At 40.9% G+C, this 27,192-nt stretch overlaps 1 protein-coding gene across 1 annotated transcript in view; it reads left to right on the top strand.

Moving 5' to 3' along the window:
• Positions 1–27,192, top strand: part of AMBRA1 (autophagy and beclin 1 regulator 1) — a 170,062-nt gene that overhangs the window by 43,386 nt on the left and 99,484 nt on the right. The window contains 2 exon segments of the mRNA XM_038563409.1: positions 19,453–19,539; positions 23,588–23,764. Of these exon segments, the coding sequence (XP_038419337.1) occupies positions 19,453–19,539; positions 23,588–23,764 (264 nt within the window).

Raw genomic sequence — 27,192 nt, forward strand, 5'->3', positions numbered from 1 at the left:
CTGGATTGTTTCTGTTTTTTGCTTTTCACAGACAGTTGCTGTGTCATCTTTGTGTACTTGTGCATGTGTTCTAGAGGAGGATGAATTTTTAGAAGTGAAATTGCTGGGGCCGAAAAGTAGGAACATTGCTAATGGTAAATGAAAATTAATTGTACAGTATTCATTGTTACTAATTTAAGATATTTTCTGTTTCCTGTTTTAGTTCAGTGAATATAATTTCATAGATTGGGACTCCTGTTCCTGGTTTGGTTTTTTTTTTTTGGTCCCATAAGGTTGTAAGTTTTTCAGTGGTAAATTCTCTTACCACTGGGTTTCTCAGGAACCTGTTACTCAGGGTTGAAAAGGATTTTTGTTTTCTTAATTCTAAATATCTGCCACCTGGAGATGTTCACATGCTTTTCTTTTCCATCAATCTTGTATGAGGGAGACATAACCTTGGTTCCATCTTTGACATTCATTTACTGCTTTAGGCCACCTAGTCTTCTGGGTCTTGTTAAATGAGAGAAACCGGGCATCTCTTGCCTTATTCTAAGGCAGTAACACTTAGATTTTTGACTTGTCTTTAGGGGTAATTAGAAAACCCATTTTTTTTTGGCAATAGGGTGAGGGGAGGGTGGAAGAGAGGTACTAGTATTAATCATTTTCACCTTCACTGCTCACCTTTTTTTTTTTTAATATTTTATTTATTTATTCATGATAGACATAGAAAGAGAGAGAGGCAGAGAAGCCAGCAGAGGGAGAAGCAGGCTCCATGCCGGGAGCCTGACGCGGAACTCAATCCCAGGACTCCAGGATTGCGCCCTGGGCCAAAGGCAGGCGCTAAACTGCTGAGCCATCCAGGGATCCCCTCCTTCACTGCTCACCTGCTCAACTGGGTCACTGTAGTTGAGCCTTTTTGAATTCTGAGCATGATCCCTGGTTATATCCTCTATATCAAAGATTGGCAAACTTTTTCTGTGAAGGGCAAGATAGTGAAAATTTCAGGCTTTGTAGGCCATACGGTCTCTGTTGCAAATATTGAACTCTGCCATTGTAGCATGAAAGCAGCCAGAGACAACATGTAAGTGAATGAGTGTGGCTCTGTTCCAATAAAATTATATTTATAGACACAAATGCGACTTTCATATAATTTTCACGTGTCATGAAATAGTCTTCTTTTGATGTTTTTCAGCTCTTTAAAAATATAAATACCATTTTTAGCTCATGGGCTGTACAGAAATAGGCAGCAGGCCAGATTTGGCCGACAGGCCCTGGTTTGCCAATCCCTGCTTTATGATACGTGATTTGGAATAGAGTCAGGTGCTATAGTAATAGAAGGCATTATGATAATAAAGGCTCTGAAGAGGCAGGTAAGGGACTCCTGCATTGGTTCTCTCCTCTCTCTACTTTGGACTAGATGTCCTAAGTATTGGCTCTTAAAAGATTCTTTGCTGGTTAAAAGCAGGTGTAAGTGCATAAAGATTTCCTAGTTTCCTCTCCTATCTGCCCTGAAGCAGGGTTTTCCAACCTTGCTCAGTATCCGTCTTGGGAATTGTTTGCAAGTGAGGAGGCTTGCCCTGGTGTGGGGGAGGGTGTGAGCCTCTAGGCCCTGCAGGCTGTTTGCTCAAAAGGCAGCCCTTTTCCCACTGCAGGTCAAATTAGCACCTGTTAAGACTGATCTAAATTATCCCCCATCATCCCTCTCTCTGGGGCTGAATGGTGTAGAGCAGGCTGTGTGCTTTGTATACACACTGAGAACTTGAAAAGATGTAATCGCTTCTGTCAGCTCAGAGTGTTGGAGTGTTACAGGGACTACAGTGGGATCTATGTGTGTGCTGCAGATACACTGGGAGCAATTTCCCATGTACTCATTCTTCCCCCTTCAGATCCCCTTCTTTACTGTATCTGCGCACAGTAGTGCTCTAAAGGGTGCGTTGGAGGTTTTGCTAAGACAATAACACCAGGTGTATGGGGTTCTGTTTGCATAATATATTTTGCTTATTGTAATCGGTCCCAGCTCATTAGAACTATGCAGGTAGCTTCTCCTCCTCTTGGATTTCTTATTAATTTATAGGGAGGGGAGGATCCAGTGCATCTTTTACTTTTTTTGGGAGCATTCCAGACAATGTATTCATGTGAGCAAATTTGGCTTTAGTAGGTGGGCCTGTACCATTAACCCAGAGATTGAAAAATAACTTTCAGATGTGTTTGTTTGACCTTTACAGTGTTTCTGAAAATTTCAGTTTTTTCCCACATAAGTCCAGATTTCTGGATACTTTTGAAAAAAAAAATTAGATCTGGCTTGTATTCCTACATAATTATCAGCAGGAATTGAGTAGTAATTGCCCCTTTAGTAAAGGCATGGAACTTTCTTTGTACCTTAATCTGCACTGGGCTGGTTTCTTAATTTCAGTTTCATGTTGGTTACCTCTGCATTAGCTCAAGCAAAATGTGTGGATGGTTTTGTGAAGACAGTATTTTTGTTTTTAAAGTAGGTTCCATCCCCAACGTGGCGCTTGAACTCTCAGCCCTGAGGTTAAGGGTCAGATGCTCTGTCCATTGGGCCCTCCTAGTGCCTGGGTAGGCAAGTGCCCTACCACTCAGCTCCACCTGGAGGGAGGCACTTGGCCTTGCACTATCCTCTCTACTCAATTCCTGCCTAATTCACCCGCAAGGGGTCCCCTGCTGGCTGTGGGCTGACGTGCTGACAGCCCTCTCACCTGAGAAGCTGCCTGACTTTCTTTAATAGCAACAATTAATAAACTCCTCCTCTGTTTCCAAAGAGGGAAAGTGGAGTGCCAAGCTTATTTGCTGGCTGGGTCACACTTTAGTGAACAGCTTTCGGTTATGTCAGGTTATGTAGTATGAAAGTAACCTTCCTTTGATGATGGACTATGAAATCTTAGTGAAGAATGTCTGCACCTCTCCCTGTGAGCCGAGCACTTTGGATAGAGGGGTGGGTTCCAGTGAAAAGCTGCTTGGGTGCCACCTGCCAGGAAATTAGAATCAAGTTAGAGCAGAAAATTGGAATAATAAAGGAAGCAAAAGCTGAAAGCATGACCTTGTCATAAAGAGAGAATCAATCGCAGTTTGTTAACACTGCGCCCTTTTCCTTTGCTGCGTCAGAGGGTACAAGTATGAAACTTTATACCTCTTTTATTTTTTTTCCACCCTTACACATGTTCCTATACATTTCTCAGTTTTCCTCTCTCTTCCTGCTGTTTCCTTGGATCACTTCACCTTAGCAAAGTGGTCTTTTTATCTTTTCTCTGTTCTGGTGGCAAATGTGACCCCCCCCCCCTTTTTTTGGTCTTATTGTGATAAAAAATATCAATTTACCCTCTTAATTTTTAAATGTACAGTATGGTTAAGTGTATACATAGAGTTGGACAACAGATCTCTAAAATTTTTCTTTTTGTGTGAGTGGAACACTATACTCCTTGAACAGTTTTCTGTTTTTTCCACCACTCCCCCATCCCTGGCAACTGCCATTCTGTTTTCTTTTTCTATGAGTTTGATTACTTTAGATACCTCATGTAAGAGGAGTCATGCAGTATTTGTCTTTTTGAAATTGGCTTATTTCACTTCATAAATTGTCCTCGAGTTTCATCCATGTTGTAGCATATGACAAAATTTCCTTCTTTTTAAAGGCTGAATAATTTTCCATGTATATACATTTTTTTTTATCCATTTGTCTGTTGGACATTTAGGTTGCTTCCACGTCTTGTCTATTGTGAATAATTCTGCAGAGGACAAATAACTCTTTCAAAGTTCTTTTGCATATACACTCAGAAGGAAGATTGCTGGATCATACGCTAGTTCTATTTTTGACTTTCCTGAGGACCTTCTATACTGTTTTTTACAGTGGCTGCATCATTTTTCAGTCCCACCAACAATGCACCAAAGTTCCAGTTTCTTTGCATCTTCACCAACATTGTGATTTCCTGTTTTGTTTTGTTTTGTTTTTTTCTTGCAGTGCCCATCCTAATGGGTACAAAGTGGGTGTCTCATTGTGCTTTGATTTGCATTTCCTGATGATAAGTGATGTTAAGGATCTTTTCATATGCTTGTTGGCCATTTGTAGATTTTTTTTTAAGATTTATTAATTTTAGAGAGAAAGCGCGCATGGGGGAGAGGGGAATGGATAAAGGGGGAGGGAAAGAATATCCCAAGTAGACTCCCTGCTGAGGATGGAGCCCAGTGTGGGGCTTGAGATCACTCATGACCTGAGCTGAAATCAAGAGTCCATTGCTCAACTGACTGAAACACCTAGCTGCCATTTGTATATCTTCTTTGGATAAATGTCTTTTCAAGTGCTGTGCTCATTTTTTAATTGGGTTATTTGGTTTTTTTGTTGTTAAATTGTAGTTCTTTTTTTTTTTTTTTAATTCATGAGAGACAGAGAGAGAGAGGCAGAGACACAGGCAGAGAAGCAGGCTCCATGCAGGGAGCCCGATGTGGGACTCCATCCCCGGTCTCCAGGATCATACCCTGGGCTGAAGGTGGCGCTAAACCGCTGAGCCACCCCGGCTGCCCATGGAGTTCTTTTTTTTTTTTTTGGAGTTCTTTATATATTCTGGTTATTAACCCATTATCTAATGAATAGTTTGCAAATATTTTCTCCTGTTCAGTAGATTACATTTTTACTCTCTTTATTGTTTCCTTTTCTGTGTATAAGTTTTTAAGGTTTTACATAGCCACGTTTGTCTATCTTTATTTTTGTTGCCTGTGCTTTTGATGTCATATCTAAGAAATCATAGTTTTTCCAGTATCATAAAGCTTTTCCCCTATGTCTTCTTTTTTCTTTTTGTTTTTCCCATGTTTTCTCCTAGGAGTTTTTATAGTTTCAGGTCTTGTGTTTAGGTCTTTAATCCATTTTGGGTTAATTTTTATGTATGGTGTAAGGTAAGGGCCCATCTTCATTCTTTTGCATGTGGATAGCCAGTTTTTCCAGCTCTGTTTGTTGAAGAAACTATTGATGCTCCAATATCTATGTAGTCTTTTCTTTTTTTTTTTTTTTTTTGTAGGCTCCATGCCCAACCTGGGCTTTGAACTCATGACCCTGAAATCAAGTAGAGTAGCATGCTCTACTGACTGAGCCAGCCATATGCTCCACCATTGTCCATGGAGTCTTGACACCTTTGTCAAAGATCCTTTGACCATATACACAACGATTTATATCTAGGCTCTCTATTCTGTTCTGTGTGCCTGCCTTTTACCAGTACCATACTGTTTCGATTACTGTAGCTTGTAATATATTTTGAAATCAGAATGTGTGAGGTCTCCAGCTTTGTTTTGCTTTCTCAGAGTTGTTTTGGCTAACTAACTGGAATTTGAGTAAAAGCTTAAAAATAATTGTTTTGGCTATTGGTCATTTGAGATTCCATATGAATTTTGGGAGCTTTTTCTTTCCGTAAAAAATGCAAATGGGATTTTGATAGAGATTGCACTGAATCTATAGATTGCTTTGGGTAATATGGACTTTTTTTTTTTTTTTAAGATTTTATTTATTTATTCATGAGAGACACAGAGAGAAAGAGAGGCAGAGACAGAGGCAGAGGGAGAAGCAGGCTCCTCGCAGGGAGCCTGATCCTTTGTCTCCAGGATCACGCCCTGGGCCGAAGGCAGGCGCCAAACCACTGAGCCACCCAGAGATCCCCAGGTGTCCCCTTTTTTAAAAAAAGAGTTATATGTTTATTTATTCTTGAGGGACAGAGAGACAGAGGCAGAGACATAGGCAGAGGGAGCAGTAGGCTCCCTGTGGGAGCCCGATGTGGGATTTGAGCCCAGAACTCCAGGATCACGACCTGAGCCAAAGGCAGATGCTCAACCACTGAGCCACCCAGGTGTTCTGGAACTCTTTTTTTCTTTAAGTTTCTCCAATCTAGTGTCTTCCCAGAAGTCTAGCAGTCTTTCCTGCATGCTGTACTGATTCTTTTTCACACTGTCTTCTTAGGAGTTTTCAAAAAGAATTAAGGCAGAAGCTGGGCTGATCTTTTTCTGTTAGCTCCTTGAAAGCAAAGTAGTGTTGCTGTAATATTCATCCTAACAGAGTTACTGACTTTTTAGTCCCTCATAGACCCACTAAATTTGGCAGTTGTGTTACATGGTACTATCCTGGATATGATGAAGTCAGAGAGTTGGGGTAGGTATATTGGAATATGTTTATTGTGAGCTCTTTGGCTGGTGGTCCTTAAAGTGTGATCCCCAGACCAGGAACATCAGCATCTTCTGGGAACTTGTTAGAAATACAAGTTCCTGGGCTCACCCCAGGTTTATTGAATCAGAAACTTGGGGCATTGGGGGCAGGGAGGGCAGGTAATCTGCATTTTTAACAAGCTCTCCAGGTGGTTTTGATACACACTAAGGTAGAGAACACTATTTTAGACCACCTAGGAGTTCTTTTAATGCCATTACCACCACTCCCCCAAATCTCTGTAGTGTACTAAAATCCTTTGCATTGTCACCTTTTATTTTTGCTTTTGCTCTTGTCCTGTGTGATGCAACATTGTTTTAACTCTCAGTCTCCTCCTCTGTTCTTATAGCATGTTCTAATAGAAAGTGGAGTTGAGCAACACTGGATTCAATTTCTGGCTCTGTTGTGTGACCGTGGGCATTTAAGTAGCCTTTCTGAACATCCATTTTCTCAATTGGAAAATTATTTGAAGGCTAAGTGATTTAAGCACCAGTTGCTTTTGCAAAGTTTAGATGCTCAAGAAATATCTGTTCTTTTTTCCCTTTGTCCTATTACCCTGCTCAAAATACAAAACAAAAACCTTTGCTATGGCATATTGCCTATAGATTTTTTTTTTTTTTTTAGTATTATTTTTGGGGCTTCAGGCTTTATGGAATATCTGTGAAATCTCACCATATAAAATTGGAAAAAAACAGTTCATAAAAAAGTGAGGTCTGGGATCCCCGGGTGGCTCAGCGGTTGGCACCTGCCTTCAGCCCAGAACATGATCCTGGTGTCCCGGGATTGAGTCCCACATCAGGCTCCCTGCATGGAGCCTGCTTCTCCCTCTGCCTGTGTCTCTGCCTCTCTCTCGCTCTTGCTCTCGCTCTCGCTCTCTGTCGTGAGTGAATAAATAAAATCTTAAAAAAAAAAGTGAGGTGCCTATAAAGGGTGAATAAAGAATGGTTATTGCGATAGAGCTGGTGCTAGGTAATTCCATTAGTCACTTGCAGTGGACATGGTGAAGTTCTATGTTAGATAGTTAAGTAATACAGAAAGTATTTTGGCCCACAGCAAGAGAATGAGATATTATATTATTTTTTTCTGGACACTTTTTTTTTAAGTAGGTTCTGCCTAACGTGGAGCCCAATACCTGAGCTGAAATCAAGAGTCAGACTGCTTAACCAACTGAACCACTTAGGCACCTCTTTCCTGCACTCTTTTATAGTGATTTACATAAAAGGAACTGGTCCTGCCCCATGATAAAGGAGGGAGCATAAATAGCCTTAATTTCCCAAATTCTAGGGCCACCTTCTACATTGAGGGAGCCATCCAGGATGGAAGTGTGTTCCAGAAAGGGAGAGTGTTGGGACGACCGGGTGGCTCAGTGGTTAGGCACCTGCCTTGGGCTGTGGTCGTGATCCTGGAATCCGGGATCGAGTCCTACATTGGGCTCCACGCAGGGAGCCTGCTTCTTCCTCTGCCTGTGTCTCTGCCTCTGTCTCTCAGTCTGTGTCTCTCATGAATGAATAAGTAAAGCTTAAAAAAAAAGGGGGTGGGGGTGGGGGAGAGAGCCTGATTGGGATAGAGAGGAAATAGTAGCAATTCTTTCTAAATTGACATTGACATTTCTGACCAATACTGAGAACTTGTGCTTTGGACACTGTGAGTGAGTTTGTACTGAGTTTTATTGTTTAAGATCTGTTTCCAGATGTCTTGTTTGGTGGTCTGTTTTGATAGCCAAGGTTTCTTTGAGTAGAGATGTGATTACTTCAGGCTTATAATTAATTTTATGGACTTAGTTCTTTTTAAAAAATATTTTATTTAAATTCAATTTGCCAACATATAGCATAACACCCAGTGCTCATCTCAAAAAAAAATTTTTTTTAAGATTTTATTGATTTCACAGAGAGTGAGAGAGCAAGCAAGCACAAGCAGGAGGAACAGCAGGCAGAGGGAGAGGGAGAAGCAGGCCACCCTCCGCTGAGCAGGGAGCCCGATGCAGGGCTCAATCCCAAGACCCTGGGATCATGACCTGAGCCAAAGGCAGATGCTTAACCAACTGAGCCATTAGAACTAATCTCTCATGGACTTAGTTCTAATGCTGCTGTTATGACTAGCTTGAAAGTTCTACAAGATCAGGAACTATTTCATTCATTTGTTTAATGTATAAAAAAACCACACAACAAAACTTAGTGACTTAAAACAACAATTTTATTATCTTCCTTTGTTCTTTGGGTAGACTGGGCTCATATGGGAAGTTCTTCTGTTGGTCTTGTTTGGTGTCTCTCTAGAGTCACCTGGAGGCTCCGTTGGGATGGCTAGGCTTCTCCCTCTTCATGTAATCTCAGGAACTCCTCTCACCATGTACCCTTTCCAGCCATCTAGCCAGACTTTTTACTTGGTAGCTTAAGGCTTTCCACAGTGACAGTTCCAAGGAAATGGAAGCTGTCAGTTCACTTAAAGGCTAGGACCAGAACTGGCACAGATTGCCACATTCTCATGGTTAAAGTAGCTAACAGACTGGTCTAGATTCAGTGTGGGAGGAGACCATACAAGGGCAAGAATACTAAGCAGTATGGTTCTCTGGGGTCCATTTTTGGAGACTACTACAGGGACCATATCTATTTTATATATTAATACATACCCAGTGGTTGACAATAAATACTTGAGATTTGAATCAGTGGTTGGATAGACTAACAGATTGATGGATGAATGGCTGACTGCTCTTAGCAGTTTGAGTGATGTTCATGTGACTCTTAGGGTTCAGATAGATACCCATATATATTATATGCCTCTATAGTACTCATCCTTCTTGATACATGTTTTCTTTCTGGGAAACCACCTTTTTAGGCATAGTGACATGGGTAACCAGAATGTGTCATATTTCCTGCAAACACTTTGGGAGTTGTAATCCAAGGAAGAAAGGGATAATCGGTATTCATTGGACTGTGTGGTGCTATTATACGTATGTTCTTCTTTATAGCAACCCTGTGGAATAGGGATTTCCCTTTATTTTTTATTTATTTATTTTTAAAGATTTTATTTATTTATTCATGAAAGACACAGAGAGAGAGGCAGAGACACAGGCAGAGGGAGAAGCAGGCTCCATGCAGGAAGCCCGATAAGGGACTTGATCCTAGGACTCTGGGATCATACCCTGAGCCAAAGGCAGATGCTCAACCCCTGAGCCACCTAGGCATCTCGGGTTTTCCCTTTAAATTTGGACATTGAAGATAATGGACTTTCCTAAGGTCACATAAGTAGTAAGTGACACAAAATTATGAATTTAAACTGTATCCTTGGGGCGCCTAACTGGTTTATTGGGAAGAGCATGTGACTCCTGACCTCAGGGTCATAAGTTCGAGCCCCAAATTACTTAAGTAGAGATTACTTAAAAAACAAAACAAAAACAAAACAGGATCCCTGGGTGGCTCAGCAGTTCAGTGCCTTCCTTTGGCCCAGGGCATGATCCTGGAGTCCCGGGATCGAGTCCCACATCAGGCTCCCGGCATGGAGCCTGCTTCTCCCTCTGCCTGTGTCTCTGCCTTTCCCTCCCTCTCTCTCTCTCTCTGTCTATGATGAATAAATAAATAAAATCTTTAAAAAAAAAACTTTATTCTTATTCAAAGCTAAAGCACTGACTTGTGTCATTTATTAGTTATTCAGAGTTTCTCTTGGTTAGTCTCAGACCATTAAGATATACCAGGGTTTTTCCACAGCAGCTAATAGTATTAACATTTGGGGCTGGATAATTCTTTATTGTGGAAGTCTGTGCTATGCCTTGTAGGGTGTTTAGCAGTATCCCTGACCTTTATCCACTAGACTCCAGTGTACTCTCCCTACCCATTTGCAACAACTATTTCTCCATACATTGCCATATGTTCCCTGGGGGGAATCCCCTCCCATCAAAAAGTTATTTCATGATTTGCTTTCCTTCAGTTTTGTTTTTTTTTTTTAAAGGAACTGGCAGTGTCTTCAAACCACCTCATTCTTGTTATAGTTATAATAGTACTAGTACTGCCTGGTTCTCCCCTCAACTCCCCAAGTTGGCTCCATGCCCAGCGTGGAGCCCAAAGCAGGGCTTGAACTATTAGGGCTTGAATTCATGACCCTGAGATCAAGATTTGAGCTCAGATCAGGAGTTGGATGCTTAACCGAGCCACCCAGGTATCCCTGCCTGGTTCTGATGGTCTTGAGTCATGCCTTTTTCTTATTGCCTCTCATTGCCTCTCTCCTCTTTTGTCTTGTCTTTTTGCTTTTTTCTGTGATTTCCCTATATTAGATGCAGCTGGACAAAGTGGTGTTTGTAAGGATTTTTTTTTTTTTTACACAGGTATTGATATAGCAGGCATTTAGATCTCTGAGACTACAAGCATTAGTGAAAAGAATCTTCTAATTATGGTAGAGGAGGAAAGGCATGATATTTAATAAGCTGGGAATTAAATGGCTTCCAGGCTCCACAGAGTTAATCTTCACGGTAGTGTTTGATTGACATACTGGAGGACGTTAATGTGCAATTCTTTTGGGGAACGGGGGAGGAGAGTGGAAATTGCAGTTTCTCTACTAATTGTACTTTAGGTGTCATTTATGAAAATTTCATGTTGTCTAGACAGAGGGAAACGGTGGAGAAATTATTCTAGTGGAGTCAAATGTGGAGTCCAAAAGGAATCAAGAAGGCTGCTTAAGACAGAATCAGGGTGGAAGGGCAAGTAGTATACCCCCAGAGGCAAATCAGTGAAAATCAGATGTCACTAAGAGAAGCCATTCAGAATGAACCCAGGATGTAAGAAAGTGATTGTACTCTGAACTTTGTGTTTGCTCAAGGGCTAACAGTGGATTGTTTGGGGGCCCAGCTGGAGTCTCTGCCCCTTGTCTATTTCTGTAGACTCCAGAAACCTCATTATTTGAACAATCGTAAGCCAGGAAGGCTACCTCTTTGCCTCTGGTTAGTAAATGCTCCAGCCCACTGTGTATTCCTTTTTCCTCATTCTTGTGTGAGGCTTCATTTACTTCTTGCCCTCCTGATGTTCGCCCTAAGGTTTTACGTCATACTATAATATATAGTGTTTGCAGTATACCAAGGTCAGTGGCCTGTCGTTTAAGAACAAATGGCCTTGGTCAAGGGTTTTATAAATTTCAGGTTAGGAATATGAATGTGAAAAATCACCTAGAAAGAAGTGTACTGATTTGCAGTAAATGATTCTACCCAATATATAGTCTTTGTAGAATTAGTTGGTCTAAAGAGAGCCTTTTTTGGAATTATCTATTATGCTGAATAAAATTAGCTGAGAAATTAGGATTATTAGATTTTGTAAATCTCTTGATTTTGGAGGAAACCAGTCAATTAGGATGTACTGCCTCTTAATTAAAATCTAAACCTGTATATCACAGCTGTTGCTTGTTGGGGTATGCGTGAGTATCAGAACTAGCTGTGGAACTTGTCATCATTGATATATTCTTACTCATCCTTTGGTGAAAAGTCCCTGATCTAAATTTCTAATTAAAAAAAGAAAAAAAGTCTGTGGTCTCTAAGCAGACCTTCCAAGTTTCCTAGAGAAATTGAATTTTGAGAGAGAGTAAACATGTCCATGTAGATTATCCTGAGTCTTTGAGTTCAAATGTTGACAAAAGTATTATACATTGAAATTTTATAATTATAGTGTAATGTGTTAAGGATATACAAAAGCTAAGCGTAGTGCCAACCAATCATTTTATAATTTTATTAAAAATAACCACCTGGGGGACCTTGGTGGCTCAGTTGATTAAGTATCTAACTCTTGATCTCATGGTAGTGAGTTCAAGCTCTGTGTTGGGCTCCACACTTAGTGTGGAGCCTAATTAAAACAAACAAAAAACCACCAGGCAGACAGCAGAGGGTCAGATTTTCCCAGAGGGGTCTGGCTGACTTTTCAGTTAAGACTTTTGTATAACTAGTTGTGTACTGAATATGAATTCTGTTTCCAGCTTCTTTCCTTTTGGTATATGTGATTATGTTGTGCTCTGGTGCTTTACCATCTGTCTCTTGCTGCACAGAGGCATTGAAGAATACGTTAATGTTTTGTAAAGACCTTCTGGTGAAAGGCATTGTTTTGAGCTCCATGAATTGTTTATGCTTGATGATAGTAAAATAAGGCCAATCCATAGGACAGGCATTGTGAGCTCTTTCTAGAGTATGTCTGTTTTTTCCTTGATGTCATCCTCTTAGCAGTGCCACCTTACCTTGGTCTACGCCACAGCAGGGGCAGAAATTGCCTGCCAGGCTCCACTGGCAACAACATCGTGCTGTAAGTGCACCCCTAGAACTAGGGGGCCCTGCAGAGATCAGATGAGTGCCTATCGTTGGATAGCTTAAACGATAATTGCCAGTGTGTGAAATGGGGAGGCTTGGGTGCCTCCGCTTTAAAGCAGAGATGTCAATTTGGAAATCATAATAGAGGTGTCATTTCAGAACACACAATTATTTTTTACAAAGAATAAGGGCTTGTCATCTCCTAGCCTAGGCATGCGCCAAGGCAAAGATTGGGGCTTGCAGAGCAGGATTCAAAAATGAAGAAGGCAATGGTGCATCCAAGTTTCTTTGGCCTCCTGCCCCTCCATCCCCCTGAAAACATTGCCCTCTTTCCCCTGTGAGGTCTGTTTTAGCAATATACAACCCAAGAGCATCTGTGGTAGTTTCCTAGGCAAGTAGCCAGCCTCTCTGACTTTGTGATTTAATAAGCCTCCCAGGGACCAGGCTGCACTGCTTTTATCAGGACAACTATGTCAGCACTTTAACCTGAGCAGCTTAAGTGACCAGAGGGATAAAGCATGATGTAAGCAGTTTCTGAAGACCTTCTTCCTTCAGGAATTTTAGTGTGAATTTTTAGACATTTAGCAACCTTGTCTGAAAGTCATGGGGTCGGTGAGGGGCAATCAGATATGTCTTCTTGCTTATTCTTCCAAATCTGCTTTGGACTACTGATCTATTCACAGGTTTTTATTAGTCTCTTATCACATGTTAATTAGGATAGGAGTTTTAATGGGGACAGAAAGATTACTTGGACCCAGTACTTGCTTTTTGTAGTCTGGTAGCAGAGAGAAACCCTTATAGGTAATGATAGTACCTGGTGACTTGGCAGAGGCCTTTTAAGAGAGGTTTCAAAATGTAGTGGGGTCTTTGGGAAGAGAGTGTGATCTTTTGGTTGGAGGAGTCAGATGTTTGAGTTTTGAAGGATTTTTTAAGGCAGAAATGGGAAGAAGAACTTCCCAGAAAGAAGCAATGCCCAGCCTAAATACATAGATGAGATAATGAGGGTGTGCTTAGTTTAGCTAGAGCAATGGTTCTCAAAGTGGCCCGGGATCCCTGCAGTCAAAACTGTTTTTGTAATATTGCTGAGCCGAGTCCTTCTTTGTCTTTTTCATGCTCATTCTTCCACAGGTGTTCCATTGGAGTTTTCGCTGTGACATGTAACAAGGTTATCATTCTGATGGCTAATGGAATATGTGCTTGTGTTAAGAATTTCTCAATTTTAGGGACACCCAGGTGGCTCAGTTGATTGGGCATCCGCCTTTGGCTCAGGTCATGATCCTAGGGTCCTGGGATCAAGCCCTCCATCAGGCTCCCTGCTTAGTGAGGAGTCTGCTTCTCCCTCTGTGTGTGTGTGTATATGTTCTCTCTCTCTTTCTCGCTTGCTCTCTCAAATAAATTTTAAAAATCTAAAAAAAAACCCTCTTAGTTTTAATTTCAAATATAAATATTGATAAAACACATATAAACAAAAGCTCTTTGAGGTCCTCACTAAATTTTAAGAATGTTAAAGGAGTTCTGAAACCAAAAAGGTTGAAACCCACCAGGCTAGAGTGTATCATATATCCAGAAGAAATGGGAAATTCAGCTGCAGAGCTTTGGGGCTAAGCTGAGGAATTTAGATTTTATTGTCTAGGCATAAGTGAGGTATCAGTTTTGGGTTTGGCTTCCCTGAACTGAAATAGCAGATATCACCTAGACATCAAAGCCAGGCTGGGAAATTACTCTTTAGGCATGGGACATCAGTGGCATCTTAGGTTCTTGGAGCAGGCTTTACATATCACCTAGGTCACACGGTTCTGGCAATTGATTATTCCCAGTGATTAGAGGTTTGAACATGTTTATTTGCTTTAGGATATCGATTTTTTTTTCTTTGATCTGACAACTAGTTAAAAGGATATCTTCAGGATATAATTGTTTAGTAAGGAAGTTGTCACCGGCTTACTCATTCTGTCTAGACGTGTCTAAAGGTACCCAGACTTTCTGCTTCTCAATTCTGATATCTGCTGGATTTGAAATGAAAGTTCTTTTCTTTTAGATGACCCATCTCATCTGCTCTGACAACTTTGTTCTTTTCCAGAGCTTTCTCCCACTATTTTTTTTTTTAATTTTCTACTCATCAAAGGATATAGTGGATCTAGGGAACCCACTTGCACATATTCAGAGTATTAATCAGGAAAGGAAGAAATAGTTGTAGTCATTTAAAATGTTAAGAATTTAACAGCTTGAATTGTATTTCTGTTGACCAATGATACTATAAGGGCTTAATATTAACTTTTGATAACTTACTCTAGTATATAATACTTTGATTTCAGATTTTTCTGTTCTATTTCCTTTGACTCCATCTCTCTTTCTTTCTTTCTTTCTTTCTTTCTTTCTTTCTTTCTTTCTCTTTTTCTTTCTTTTCTTTTCTTTCTTTTTCTTTTTCTTTTCTTTCAAGATTTTATTTATTTATTTATTTTTGACTAAGAGAAGTAGGCTCCCTGCTGATGGGAAGCTCCATTCAAGGATCCTGGGATCATGACCTGAACCCAGGGCAGACGCTTAACCACTGAGCCACCCTGGCGTCCCTCCTTTTTGTCTTTCAAGGGGTTTTATGTAAATTAAATATATTAGAGCAGGGGTGGGCAGATTTTTTTCTGTAAAGGACCAGGTAGTGAGTATTTTAAGCCTGTCAGGTTTACTCAGCTCTGCCTTGCTAGTTTTTTTTTTTTTTTTTTTAGATTTTATTTATTTATTCATGAAAGACAGAGAGAGAGAGAGAGAGGCAGAGACACAGGCATAGGGAGAAGTAGGCTCCTCACAGGGAGCCCGATGTGGGACTTGATCCCCTGTCGCCAGGATCATGCCCTGGGCTGAAGGTGGCGCTAAACCGCTGCACCACCCAGGCTACCCAGCCTTGCTAGCTTCAAAACAGCCATAAACAATATATAAATGAATGGATGTGGCTATGTTTGAATAAAACTTTATTTATGAAAACAGTCAGCTGGCTTGGGGCCTGTAGTTTATCAAACCTGCCTTTAGGGCATTAGGGCAATTTGCTGTTTTGAGAAATCCTTTTTAAGGAGTGAGTCATTCTTTTGAGAATGAGTTTTCTTTTTAGTTTTCAGTGGTTTACTTTTCAGTTTTGTATATTGAATGTTTTTAATTTGAAATAATTTCAGACTGGCAGAAAAGTTGCAAAAATAGTGCAGAGAATTCCCATATACTCTTCACCCACATTCCCTAAATAGCATTTTACTACATTTGCTTTACCAATCTCTCTCTTTTGCTCTATGTATGAGTATGGTTATCCTTTTATATATTTATGGTTTTTATATTTATGTATTTGTGCTTCTTTTGAATGTATGGTTTTTATATTTATATATATTGTGTTTATTTCATATGTTGAATTTTCTTAAAAGTAGGATATGGTTTGATAGAACAATGGTCTTAAGACTTTTTTTTTTGTCTTAAGACTTTTTAATAAAAGTACTTCTATTAGTAAAAGGCTTTTGAGCAATCCGTGTGTGTGTGTATGTATTATACATTATGGTTTTGTATTATAAATAAAAAGTTCTGATATTTTCTTTCTGTTTTCCAGTGGGTCAGAATAGCACAACCTCCGTGTAACTCACTTGGACACCACTGGTACAGAGAATGAATGAACGAGGCAAACTTGTAAAGAGTTTTTTGTGTTTTCTTCCTGTGAAGGGCTTCAGTGACTCTTTAAATATTTCTGAATTGTGATTACAGGTCAAAATGAAATGGTAGCTTCAAGCTTGAACAAGCTTGTCTAAGCCCCTCCTAAGTCCAACCTGATTTTGTATTGAGTTACATGATGGTTAAGTCACATTTGTGGTGGCCAGAGAAGAAGGCTCACAGCTGCCATCTTGTCCCATTTTCTAATGTCATTTCTCCAGTGATGGCTCTTTATAGGAAGCGGACCGTAGAAGAGAAAGGTCTTTCTTTAAGGTTCCTAGGAGTGGTGGTGACATTTACTGATCTGGTAGCTCTAGTTCTTTCTCTGTTAATACCAATTGGAGGGGTCCTTTTTATTTCTTCAGATAGTACTTGTATTGTAACTGAAGAGAACTCAATGTTTAATCAGTGATAAGTGTGTGGGGGTGCTATTCATAATTGGCTCTCCTTATTTTGTGTATTAGCAGTTAAAATGCTGCATATATATGGCTTGCCAGTCCACTCTATTGTCTGGGGAACATAAATGATGCCAGCAGATTTTGTAGTAAGTAGGCACAGGGGATGCATGTTCCAAAAGAACCTCAAAGGGACACCCCAGAGACAAAGCTTATTAACATTTTGGTTTTACTCTGATTTAAAGAAGTCTTTCTAATTAAATAGGAAGTTAGGATGGGAATTAGACTTTGCAGGATTAAAAAATGCAATCATTAAAATTGAAATTATCTAATCCAGACTCTTCTAGTTCAGGAATCTCCTTTACAGGATCCTTAAAAAGTCATCTCATCTCTCTGAATACTGACACTGCCTTAGCATAGTAGTAGGGGGTAATCCTGGCTTCCTAACTCAGCAGCATCATTTTCCAGGCAGAAGTACATAAGAAAGATATATGTTGGTCACTCTGCAGGATGCTCCTTGTCAAACGGCTTCTGCTTACTAAGCAGCCATTTGGAGGATAACCTGATGGGGCTCAGTTATACTCAGGACTAACTCTAGAGCCCTTTTGGGATGGAACAAACTTACTGGTGTTCAGGGAAGTCAGCTGCTCCCAGATCTTGCTTCCATTCAACTCCTTCCTAATTCCTATAGAACTAATTCATTAGTAGTGAACAAGTATTTATCTAAGGTGGCATAAAAGTCCTGAATAGATACTCTTCTCAGAATTTCACTTTTCTTTTTTTCCCAGTCTAGGTACCTCCTCTCACTACCCTTTTTTCTCACAAATATTCTGTAGTTCAGAACTCAAAGACATGCCATTATTTTGTGCGCCCCTAATGAAAGAAAAAAATCCTGCCAATTAAGCTATGTCAGGTGTACCTGGGTGGCCCAGTCGGTTAAGTGTCTGCCTTTGGCTCAGAGTTATGGGATCTAGCCCTACTTTAGCTCCCTACTCAATGGGGAGTCTGCCTCTCCCTCTGCACCTCCCTTCCACTCAATAAATAAGATCTAGGGCAGCCCGCTCAAGCGGTTTAGCGCCGCCTTCGGCCCAGGGCCTGATCCTGGAGACCCGGGATCGAGTCCTACGTCAGGCTCCTTGCATGGCGCCTGCTTCTCCCTCTGCCTGTGTCTCTGCTTCTCTCTCTCCTCTCTGTGTATTCTCAGAAATAAATAAATAAAATCTTTAAAAAATATAAATAAATAAAATCAATCTAAAAAAATAAACGTGTCACACAATTATCAGATGCGTCCCAATTTCAGACTGTTAAAATGGGAGGGTGTCTCTTAGAATTGATGAGATACAGCATTTCTGCTGCTGTCAACAGTGATATCATTGAAGATCCCAGATTGGAGAATGCTATTTTATTGCTTTCTTCTCTTCCTCATTGGTTGCATTGTAATATTCTCTCCTTCAGTGGTAGGACTGTTTAGAAAGTGACTGTGTGGGGAGGTATTAAGGCCTTGTCTAGATAAGAAGCATCATTTAACAGTTGGTTGTCCTGAGCATCAGTGAGCCAGCCTGACAGGGTTTCTGCTGTATCTCTTCTCCAGGCTGTTAGGGGAAATGCTTTGGTGAGCCAGTTGCTGAGATAAAGTGACTGCACATGACTATACCTAAAGCCAGCTGGTTTTAATAACAGTGAATTGAATTAACTCAATTGGAAAAGATTGGTAGCTGCTGTCCTTATCCTGCAGATCTGCTTTAAAGAAGAGTCTGGCAGGGAGCCGGAGACCTGTTCCCGGGAGAACCAGGCAAGATGCTGCTGGAGAGGAACAATATGCATTTCTTTCTGAGACCATTTCCTTTGAAACGTGTTCTATGGCAGGAGCTTGACTGGCTGCCAAGGCACATTTGAGTTGGAAAGCAGTGTGGCAGACATGGCAAACTGGGGGATTCCTGGGACACATTTATCAGACGTGTTTTAATTGGCCCTTGTACAAAGAGGGGGAAAAATGTTTTAGCTAAAATTTAACAGTTAGGAGATGTCATGGATAAGTCCAGATTTCTGGCTTCCCTTAAAAAACAGGAAGAGCCAGCAATACCAAGCCCACATTCTAGCCTGAACTCACGGTGGAAGCATAGGCACTTTTTACCTATCGGGAGCCTGGAAGGTCCTACAGTATAGCATTGTGGTTTGAAACATTTTGAAGTTGACCTTCTCTGGAGTCCTGGTGCTATAACTTAATAGTCCTGTGCACATGCTATATACTTAACTTTTAGGCCCAGTGTTCTCATGTTTGGATAGTAATGCCTACCTTTCGTTGTGGTGAGGTTTAAATAAGGAAATATATATGAAGTGCTTAGTATTTGCCTGGCCCTGAAAAAGTGCTCAATAAAATGTGGGTGTATTGACATGTGATCAGTTGAACTTGTGATTGGGCTAGATTATATAATTAAAGATTTTTGTCAGTTGTTAAGGAAGGCTGAGGTGTACTCCTCACAAAAAGGGTGTGGGCAGAGCAGAATGAGTAGAAGATAAGGGGATGTGGATTAGGATACCATGGAGAAACCAAACACCAAGATAAATGTTGGCACTACGTGAATATCTGTGGGTATGCCTAATTTTCCCCTCCTGTGTTGATCCCAACCTCCTATTTGTCTGCTAGAGATACTGCAGATAGAAATAAGATCATGTCTCTCAAGCACTTGTTCATTTCTCACAGAAGAGTAGTATTCAGCAAATACAGTGGTCGTGTCCAGTGTGGGAGCTTTGTAGCTCATTTATTTATGTCTCTAGGTACTTAGTTTGTAGGAAGGGTGTGATCCCAGAAAGCAAGTGTTAGCTAGCTGCAAAGGGGGATGTTATTTTATCTCTCCCCCTATTTTTCCTTATGAATGACCTCTGAGTTGGTAATTGACAGGGATTATTGCCATTTTTTTAATCTCTGCTAGGAGGCTGCTGGAGTCTTCCCTCATTTCATTATCCCGTTATGATGGAGCAGGATCCAGAGAGCACCCAATTTACCCAGACCCAGCGAGGTAAGGCCAAAGTGAGAAATGGCACTAGGTGGGGGGGAGGGGCTGCCCTTGGGTTGCCAAGCTGTTGGAAGCCCCTCTGTGCCTCTCTGGTCCTGGTGCTCTTTACTCTTCAGTTACAGTTTTGAGACAGGTGATTCAGGTGATTGGGAAATGTTGCAGGTAAGTGAACAGAACCTCTGGTGGCAGAGGGTTGTGACTGAGCTCCTGTCTCTTGGGGCTCATTTCTATAAGTGGGGCACTTAGAGGAGGGACCTGAGGAAGCCACTGACAGAGTCACAGGATATTCCTTTTTGCTGATCAGGAGGCTGTTGCCATTCAGATGGACAACCAAAAGGGAAACAAGTTTTTATTAGTAGGGAAATTACTTACAAATTAAAACTATCCAACTAACAAGAAATTCTACTCACTCTCATTTGAGAGAGAATTTAGACTGTTAAAAGGCAGAAGTCAAGTTCATTCAGATGTTCAATTTTTTTATGCAACCTAAAGGAAGAGATGACTGACAAAAGGGTAACTAAAACAAGTCAATCTTTTATTAAAGTGTTTACCTCACACCGATTAGAAGATATTTGAAGAGTTCTCAGAGAGATTAAAAAAAAACACTTAGATGAGTTCAAGGCCGGCCCACCATTACCTCATACTGGTGACTGAGGACCAGCGTTGGGTGTTGAGTTGATGTATGTCATTTATTATAGTGAGTCTTTGGTGTTGTCACAGCCAGACTTGCTGATTCTGTCAATGACCTAAATAGGGGATAACCTTCACATTATTTAAGCAATACCAGAGCATATTGTGAGGCTTTACCAAAAGAAAGAGCAATTTGTAATGGTGAGGTAGGCAAGTTAACAGATTGGGTTAGATAGAGCTAAATGAGCTTTGCTTTAGGTTAAGAATTTCAAGTCTGGAAAGACCCATAGACAAAGTTGATTCTAGGGATATTGAGTGATTTTGTTGTTGGCCACAGTTATGTCATGATGTTGAACATTCTTTCTGAGAGACTAATGGAAAGATTCCTTAAGAGGGTACTCTTACTTCCTTTTCCATGCCCTACAAATGGTAAATCCAAGGATCAGGGGAATGGGGAAGCAGCTGAGATGATGATGACCGAACCAAGGAAGTTTATGTTAGTCCCTGATCACATTGAAAGTAGTAAGCCCTAAATAACAGAGGGAGATTTTATGCATCAATCAGATTACTCTGAAACACTGAGATAGGAAATTTTTTGCTTAATATTAAAGAGTTTCTTTTAGGACAGCAATAGGAATCTCATCCCCAGAATTTTTAACCTGACAGAGTTTAACAGTGATTCTTTAAGACCATTATTTGTCCTCCTTTCATGTAATAAATCTTTTATTTACTCCTACTCAGATTTCTTTATCATAGAAAGTGTCATACTTTGTGGTGTTGCTATTTTTATATTTCCCCTCTGAACACAGAATACGTTTTCTTTGGAGGAGAACATATTCTTCCTTGAAGAAAACTTGTGGATTTATTTAAACATTTAAAATTTTTACTTGGGACACCTTAGAGTTTGGTGATTATCCAGCTCTTTAGTAGGAGACTGGTTGCTACCTCATTACTGGCTGTTTAATTTCTTTTTCCTCTTAGATTTCACCCTGTACGATACTTATTAGGTCAGAGTCTTTGTGGGACCTTTCAGCATTCAGAACCTTAGCTTCCCTGTGGATACCTAAAAAGATGAGGCCGGGATGTACTTATGTTTAATAATTGTGCAGGAATCCTTTTTTCATTACCATTGATGCATAGTTTTGTAGCTTAGGGAATTCCTATCCTATGGTGAAATTAAACAGTTGGGATTACCTAGTGCTGAAATTGTGCCCTTACATAAAAGGGCAGTCTTTATTATTGTCTGCATCAACATTCTTCCTACTTCTCTCACCAATAATATAATTTTCCCATTAGTTAGCGTGGGCTATCAACTGAGGAATGAGTGTACTTATGGTCACTTTTCAGAATCAGTTCCAAAAAAAGAATCTTCATTCTGCTCTTGAAATGTTTTTTATATTCTTTTCTAGTCTGATTGACTTGAGAATTTAACCATCAATGGTTGACTTCTAAAAGATTTCTGTGTATTTAGTGATTTAGGAATAACTCAAAACTGCTGACTTTTGTCTCTTGAAAATTTAGGATTCTTGATTCATCCTTGCAAAATACATGGCAACAGGGAGCCAAATGGATAATGGAAGCTCCACACATTGAGACTTTTAAGAAATAGCCCTGTACTCCGATCATCTTGGCCAAGGCATTTGTTTATCCCATGCCCGCCTGCTGTATAATTTGGATTCAGGAATGCCAGACACAGTATATTATTCTATAACAAGGACTTTTGAATTCCAAAGATTGTCATTTGACCTGCTTAGGAATTCCATTTGATGATTGGCCAGAAGGATACCACCTCTGATGACTGGCATTTCAGAGGTAGTCTTAGTTTCGTATAGTAAATGACTGCAGAATCTCTTTGGCCTGAGTCAGTAGATTTACTGAGGATTTTCCCAGAAACTATCCAGGGGTAATGAAAGGTCAGGCAGCAAGATTTTGTAAATGCTTTTCCAATCACTGGATATAACTACTATTTCCATTCTCAATCAGTTTTTCCAGATTTCCATTAAAAAATGTATATTTATATGCTTTTTCCCTTTTGTATTCAGACGTTATATAGAAGTTAGGATTCTCAGGAATCCTCAACAGGATTATTGTGTTTCCTTTTAGTTTTTTGTTCTAATTGCAGAAATATATATGTTTATATATGTATTAGCATATGCATACCATTCTTCAGTTTTTCTCCCACTTAAATTTTTGTTTGAGAGTTTTTCTTGTGTGTTTATAGGGATGACTTACTCTTTTTAATAGCAACATAGTGTTTCTTTGTACATATATAGTTTATTTAATCTGTTGCTGGGCATTTGGGACATTTCCCAGTTTTTCACTAATGCTAACAACATATACAGATATATATATATATATCTTTGTATCCTTGTGTTTTTCTGTATGATAAAATTCCTAGTGGAATTGTTGAGTTAAAGTGTGTGCCTCAGGCAAGTTTTAAGTCTGGAAATTTCTTAGGAATTCACTTAATATGATCATGTAAAACGTTTTTCTATTATTCTTCTCTTTCTTATTATGTAGCAGTGTTGTGAAAGATGGAGGAAAAACTTGAGAAAGAAGGGGATGTGGTGAATTGTATGAGACACTAGATGTTTTCATGGAGTATGAAGACACTAAGCCCCAGCTGGAAGAATAGAGGTCTAGACTAATTATCCACTGAGAGTAGCCATGGTAAGGGAGAAGAAAGAAGAATAATTGTTGTCTTGTACATTGCTTAGTGCCCATGTAGCCTCTGATGCTCTATTGTAAGAAATAGAAAATCTTTTTTTCCCTTTTAGGTTTTGTTTTCCTGCATATATTTTACTCTTTCTCGATGCTGAATATTTTCTGTTACAAATACCTATGAATAATCCATAGAGCTGAGAGGTTCCAAGAGCTCATTTTAGGGAGTGAGGACAAATCTGGAGCTGTGTGGATTTGTTGGAGAAGGAGGATATCCTGGTGAAGATGGTACCTTCTTTAGTCATGTCTGGTTTGCCCTCTCCTGGCCTCTGTTCTCTATAAAATGAAAGAAAGGTTGGCCTATAGATGATTGCTGTGGTCCCTTTTTATTATATTTTGAGTATGAATGATTGAAGAAGAGTGTGAATCTGTGTGAAGGGTACCCTGAGAAGCTATGGAGGGTCCCTTAAGAAACAAAAAAGGGAGGTCCAGTGTTATCCCCTTGGGAGGGGGCAGCTGTTGAGCAGATGATGACTGATGAAACAGCCTCTTTGCCTTCTCTCCGAACAGAAACACTGGTGGTAGTCTGATAAACGTATTGTGCAGTACAGACCTCCTGGTGAGTTAAACGCCCTTTATTTTTCATGTCTCCGGAGTTCGCCTCAGCAGGGAGATGCCATGGGAGAGCTGGATTTACTGTCTTCCAAAGTATTCCCCACATTAGTGCTAGTTTGTGTTTGTCCATCTCTGTCTCTCTCAGATTATCTCCTGCTGCATACTACGCCCAGAGGATGATCCAGTATCTCTCACGGAGAGACAGTATTCGCCAGCGCTCCATGCGCTATCAGCAGAACCGTCTCCGTTCTTCCACCTCCTCTTCCTCAGACAACCAGGGCCCATCAGTAGAGGGAACCGACTTGGAGTTTGAGGACTTTGAGTAAGTACCTCCTCAGCTTGCTTTCTTCCCTGTCCTTCCGAGCTGTGTGTGCCTCCAAGTTGACCACTGTCCAAGCAGCAGTGGTTGACATTTTTGCTCCAACCCCCTAAGTTACTATTTATGAGTAATAGGATGGGTTGAGGGAAAGGGGGTTAAGATGCACAGCCCTACCCCATCCCCCTACCCCCACCCCCACCCCCTTCTGGCAGTTGTGCTGCTGATTCACCAGAGCCTGTGGGGAGACAGCCCGTTGGCCCCAGGCCAGGCTGGAGAAGATGACTGCTGCTCCATAGGCAGCACTTTTATTTCCCCTTTGCGTGAACAGTGGCTGTGGAAGTGCTTCTTGTGATCTTTCTTCATAACATCAGGGAGACAGGACTGTTGGTATTTTTTCTCTGAAGCAGAGTAGGTAGCAAGATTAGACATCATAAGAATACTCCGATTTCCCTGAAGACAGTTCCTCTTAGTACCCTTGAATCACATGAATTCTTTGAGGTCCTACACCATTGCCTAAACTTTCTCCTTCTCCCCATCTCTCCAATAAAGATCCTTTGAGAATTGCCTGTCAAGTTAATGTGGTGGCTTAAGAGGTAATTCCTTGCTCTTCTGGTGTTGTTGAGTGGTTTGATTAAAGGGCAGGGGTGAGCTAAAGGAGCAGGGTCAGCCCCACGCATAGGGTCAAACACCTCCGTCTTACTGCTGTGTTTGAACTCTCTGACCTGTTGCTCCTGACCTTTCTAGCAGTTCATTGTGTTTCTTTCCATTCTGAAAGCTTTCCTGGCTTGCATGAAATTGGACATTTGGCTCTTGTTTTGATTCCTATATTTTGATATTCTCAAACATGCAAAACGAATGAGAGAGGGAGAGAGAGAGAGGGAGGGAGGAAGGGAAGGAGGTGGTTAAATATTATTTTTTCCTCCTTTTGTATTAGAATAGGACAGCTTGTCAGTCATTTTCCTTTTTTCCCCCTGCTCCATCTAGACATAGCCTGGTCAGGTCTGAGATGTTAAGAGTTCTTGCCTCCTGTCTACCTTCCTCTTCCGTGAGCTGAATGGATAGTTCCCCAAGAGCCACCTTGCAAAAGAGCTTTAAGATGCTTTGGAGAAATCTCTCTGCCAAAGATGGCTAAGAAGGTGGAAACAAGCTTTATACCAATTTGCCTTCCTGATACGATTCTTAAACACACTAGCAATTGTGTATTTGGAAGCAGAAGGCAGACTGAACGGACAGTTCATTTGTGTGGGGAGGATGTAAATGTGAAAGAAATGCAGGGATTCCCTGAAGCAGCTGTGGTGGCCTGGGAAGCAGGGGTGCCGGTCCTCTCTCATTGGCTGCCCTCTGGCTCCCAGCACATGTCATTCTCCCTTCAGTCCATTCTAGGGGATGGTGGATGCCTATAATGGCCATGAGGGCAGAGTCACCACTCTCTTAGCTGGACAGACACCAGTAGTGAAATATATTCCCCTGTGGGTTACGATGATTTTTCCAGCACCGGGGTCTATTCAGAGAAGCAGTTTCAAGTACATGGGGGACTTAGTACCACTGAAAAGCCTGGGACTTAGTACCGCTGAAAAGCCTCAGTAATCCAAGGGAGATCTGGGAGTCAGTGCAAATTGCATAGCCTCCCTCCATGCGGGTTTGGAAGGCTGTGTTATCTCTTTGCAGTGGTGAAACGTGGGGCTGATGCCTTTGAGCTGTATCTTGCCTCGTGACTTGTCCTTCACAATGGAGTTCTGGGTTAGTTTAAAATGTTCTGTTCTCATCTTACCTTCTCTTTCTTCTGCTACCACCTCCTCCCTCTCCCCTTCCTTCCCCCTCGATTTTCCTGTGTCAGACTGCCTCCTCTTTGTGCTCCCCACAGCCCACCTGTGCTCTCACCTCCCTCATGGCTTCAGCACGACCTGAATTTGCATTGCCTTCTTCACCTTTCCTGTGCTGACTTACCATTGTTACTCCCTGGGGGTCTTCTGTTGTTCCCTGGTTAGGAATGAGGCTGATTTCTCTCATGCCTCTCCAAAAGTCTCTCACAGGGTGTTTGCCCTTCTTTTTGGGCTGATGCAGATTGTAATCTTTTTTTAATAGCTATGGATTAGTCACTTCAGTGTTAGTAGTCGGGGTCTCCTAGTGAAGGAAGTTGCTCGCTGGTTGGTGCTGAGTTACTATCTGTCTGTTCGTTTTTTTCCTGTCTCTTTCCCTGCCCTCCTCCCTGCTGTTGTAAACTGAGCATTGTTTCTGGTTGCTCCTTTTAATTTCTAGGTTCTCTGAGGAGGGAGTGAGTGAGAAATGAGGGAATGTACCAGCCCATTTTAATTTCTCTGCCCCAGTCCTTTTCCTTAGCTTTGATAACTAGAAGGAAAGTCAGAAGCTTGTATAGTCATAATTTACAGTTCTTTCAAGTACAGAGAAGCAGGTAAGTTAGATAGGGCCTGAACTCTCCTAACATTTAGCGTGCCATTAAGAGAGACTGTTCTACTGGTATCCTCACCTTCACAGTGCACCGTGCTCCTCCTGCCTTTGCCATCCCACTTTGACATCTTCAGCTCTTCCCATTTACTAAACTAGGGGTCATTTTGCCATTCTCTACCTTATCGCAACCAGGTGTGCAGAGCCCCCAGATCCCATCTTTTTTTGGTTCTTTCCCATCATCCATCTGAATGAAAAATATCAGCTATAATAATATTTTTCATGTGTATACTAATTTATAACATATAAAACATTTGTAGTATGTATAAATATATTAATATACTTTATATATATATTTTAAAATCTTGTTCAGTCCTTACAATAACCCAATGAGATATTTACTCCATTGTAGTATTTTTTTAATGAGGATACAGAGACAACTAAGATTGGACATGTCTGAGATTTGAGAACAGGAACAAACATACTTAGTGTCTCACTTTTTTGTCCTGTAGATTTAAAACCTTAAAATTGGGGGTGCCTGGATGGCTCAGTTGGTTAAGCATCTGACTCTTCAAAAAAAGAAAAAAAAGATTTTATTTAATTATTTGAGAGAGAAAGAAAGAGAATGAGATAGTGAGATAGAGCATGAGTGGGGAGGAGGGGGAGAAGCAGCCTCCCCACAAGCAGAGAGCCTGATGCAGGACTCAATCCCAGGATACTGAGATGACCTGAGCTGAAGCCAGATGCTTAACTGACTGAACCACCCAGGCACCTCAGCATCTGACTCTTGATTTTGGCTCAGGTCATGATCTCAGGAGATGGAGCCCTGCCTCAGGCTCTGTGCTCAGCTGGGAGTCTACTTGAGATTCTCCTCCCTCAACCCCCCCCCATACCTCCCCCACAGCATGCTCTCTCTCTCTCTCTCTCAAATAAATAGATCTTTAAAAATAAGTAAACAGGGCAGCCCCAGTGGCTCAGTGATTTAGTGCCACCTTCAGCCCAGGGCCTGATCCTGGAGACCCAGG

This window comes from Canis lupus, chromosome 18 (genome assembly GCF_011100685.1).
Source record: "Canis lupus familiaris isolate Mischka breed German Shepherd chromosome 18, alternate assembly UU_Cfam_GSD_1.0, whole genome shotgun sequence".
Classification (NCBI taxonomy): Eukaryota; Metazoa; Chordata; class Mammalia; order Carnivora; family Canidae; genus Canis; species Canis lupus.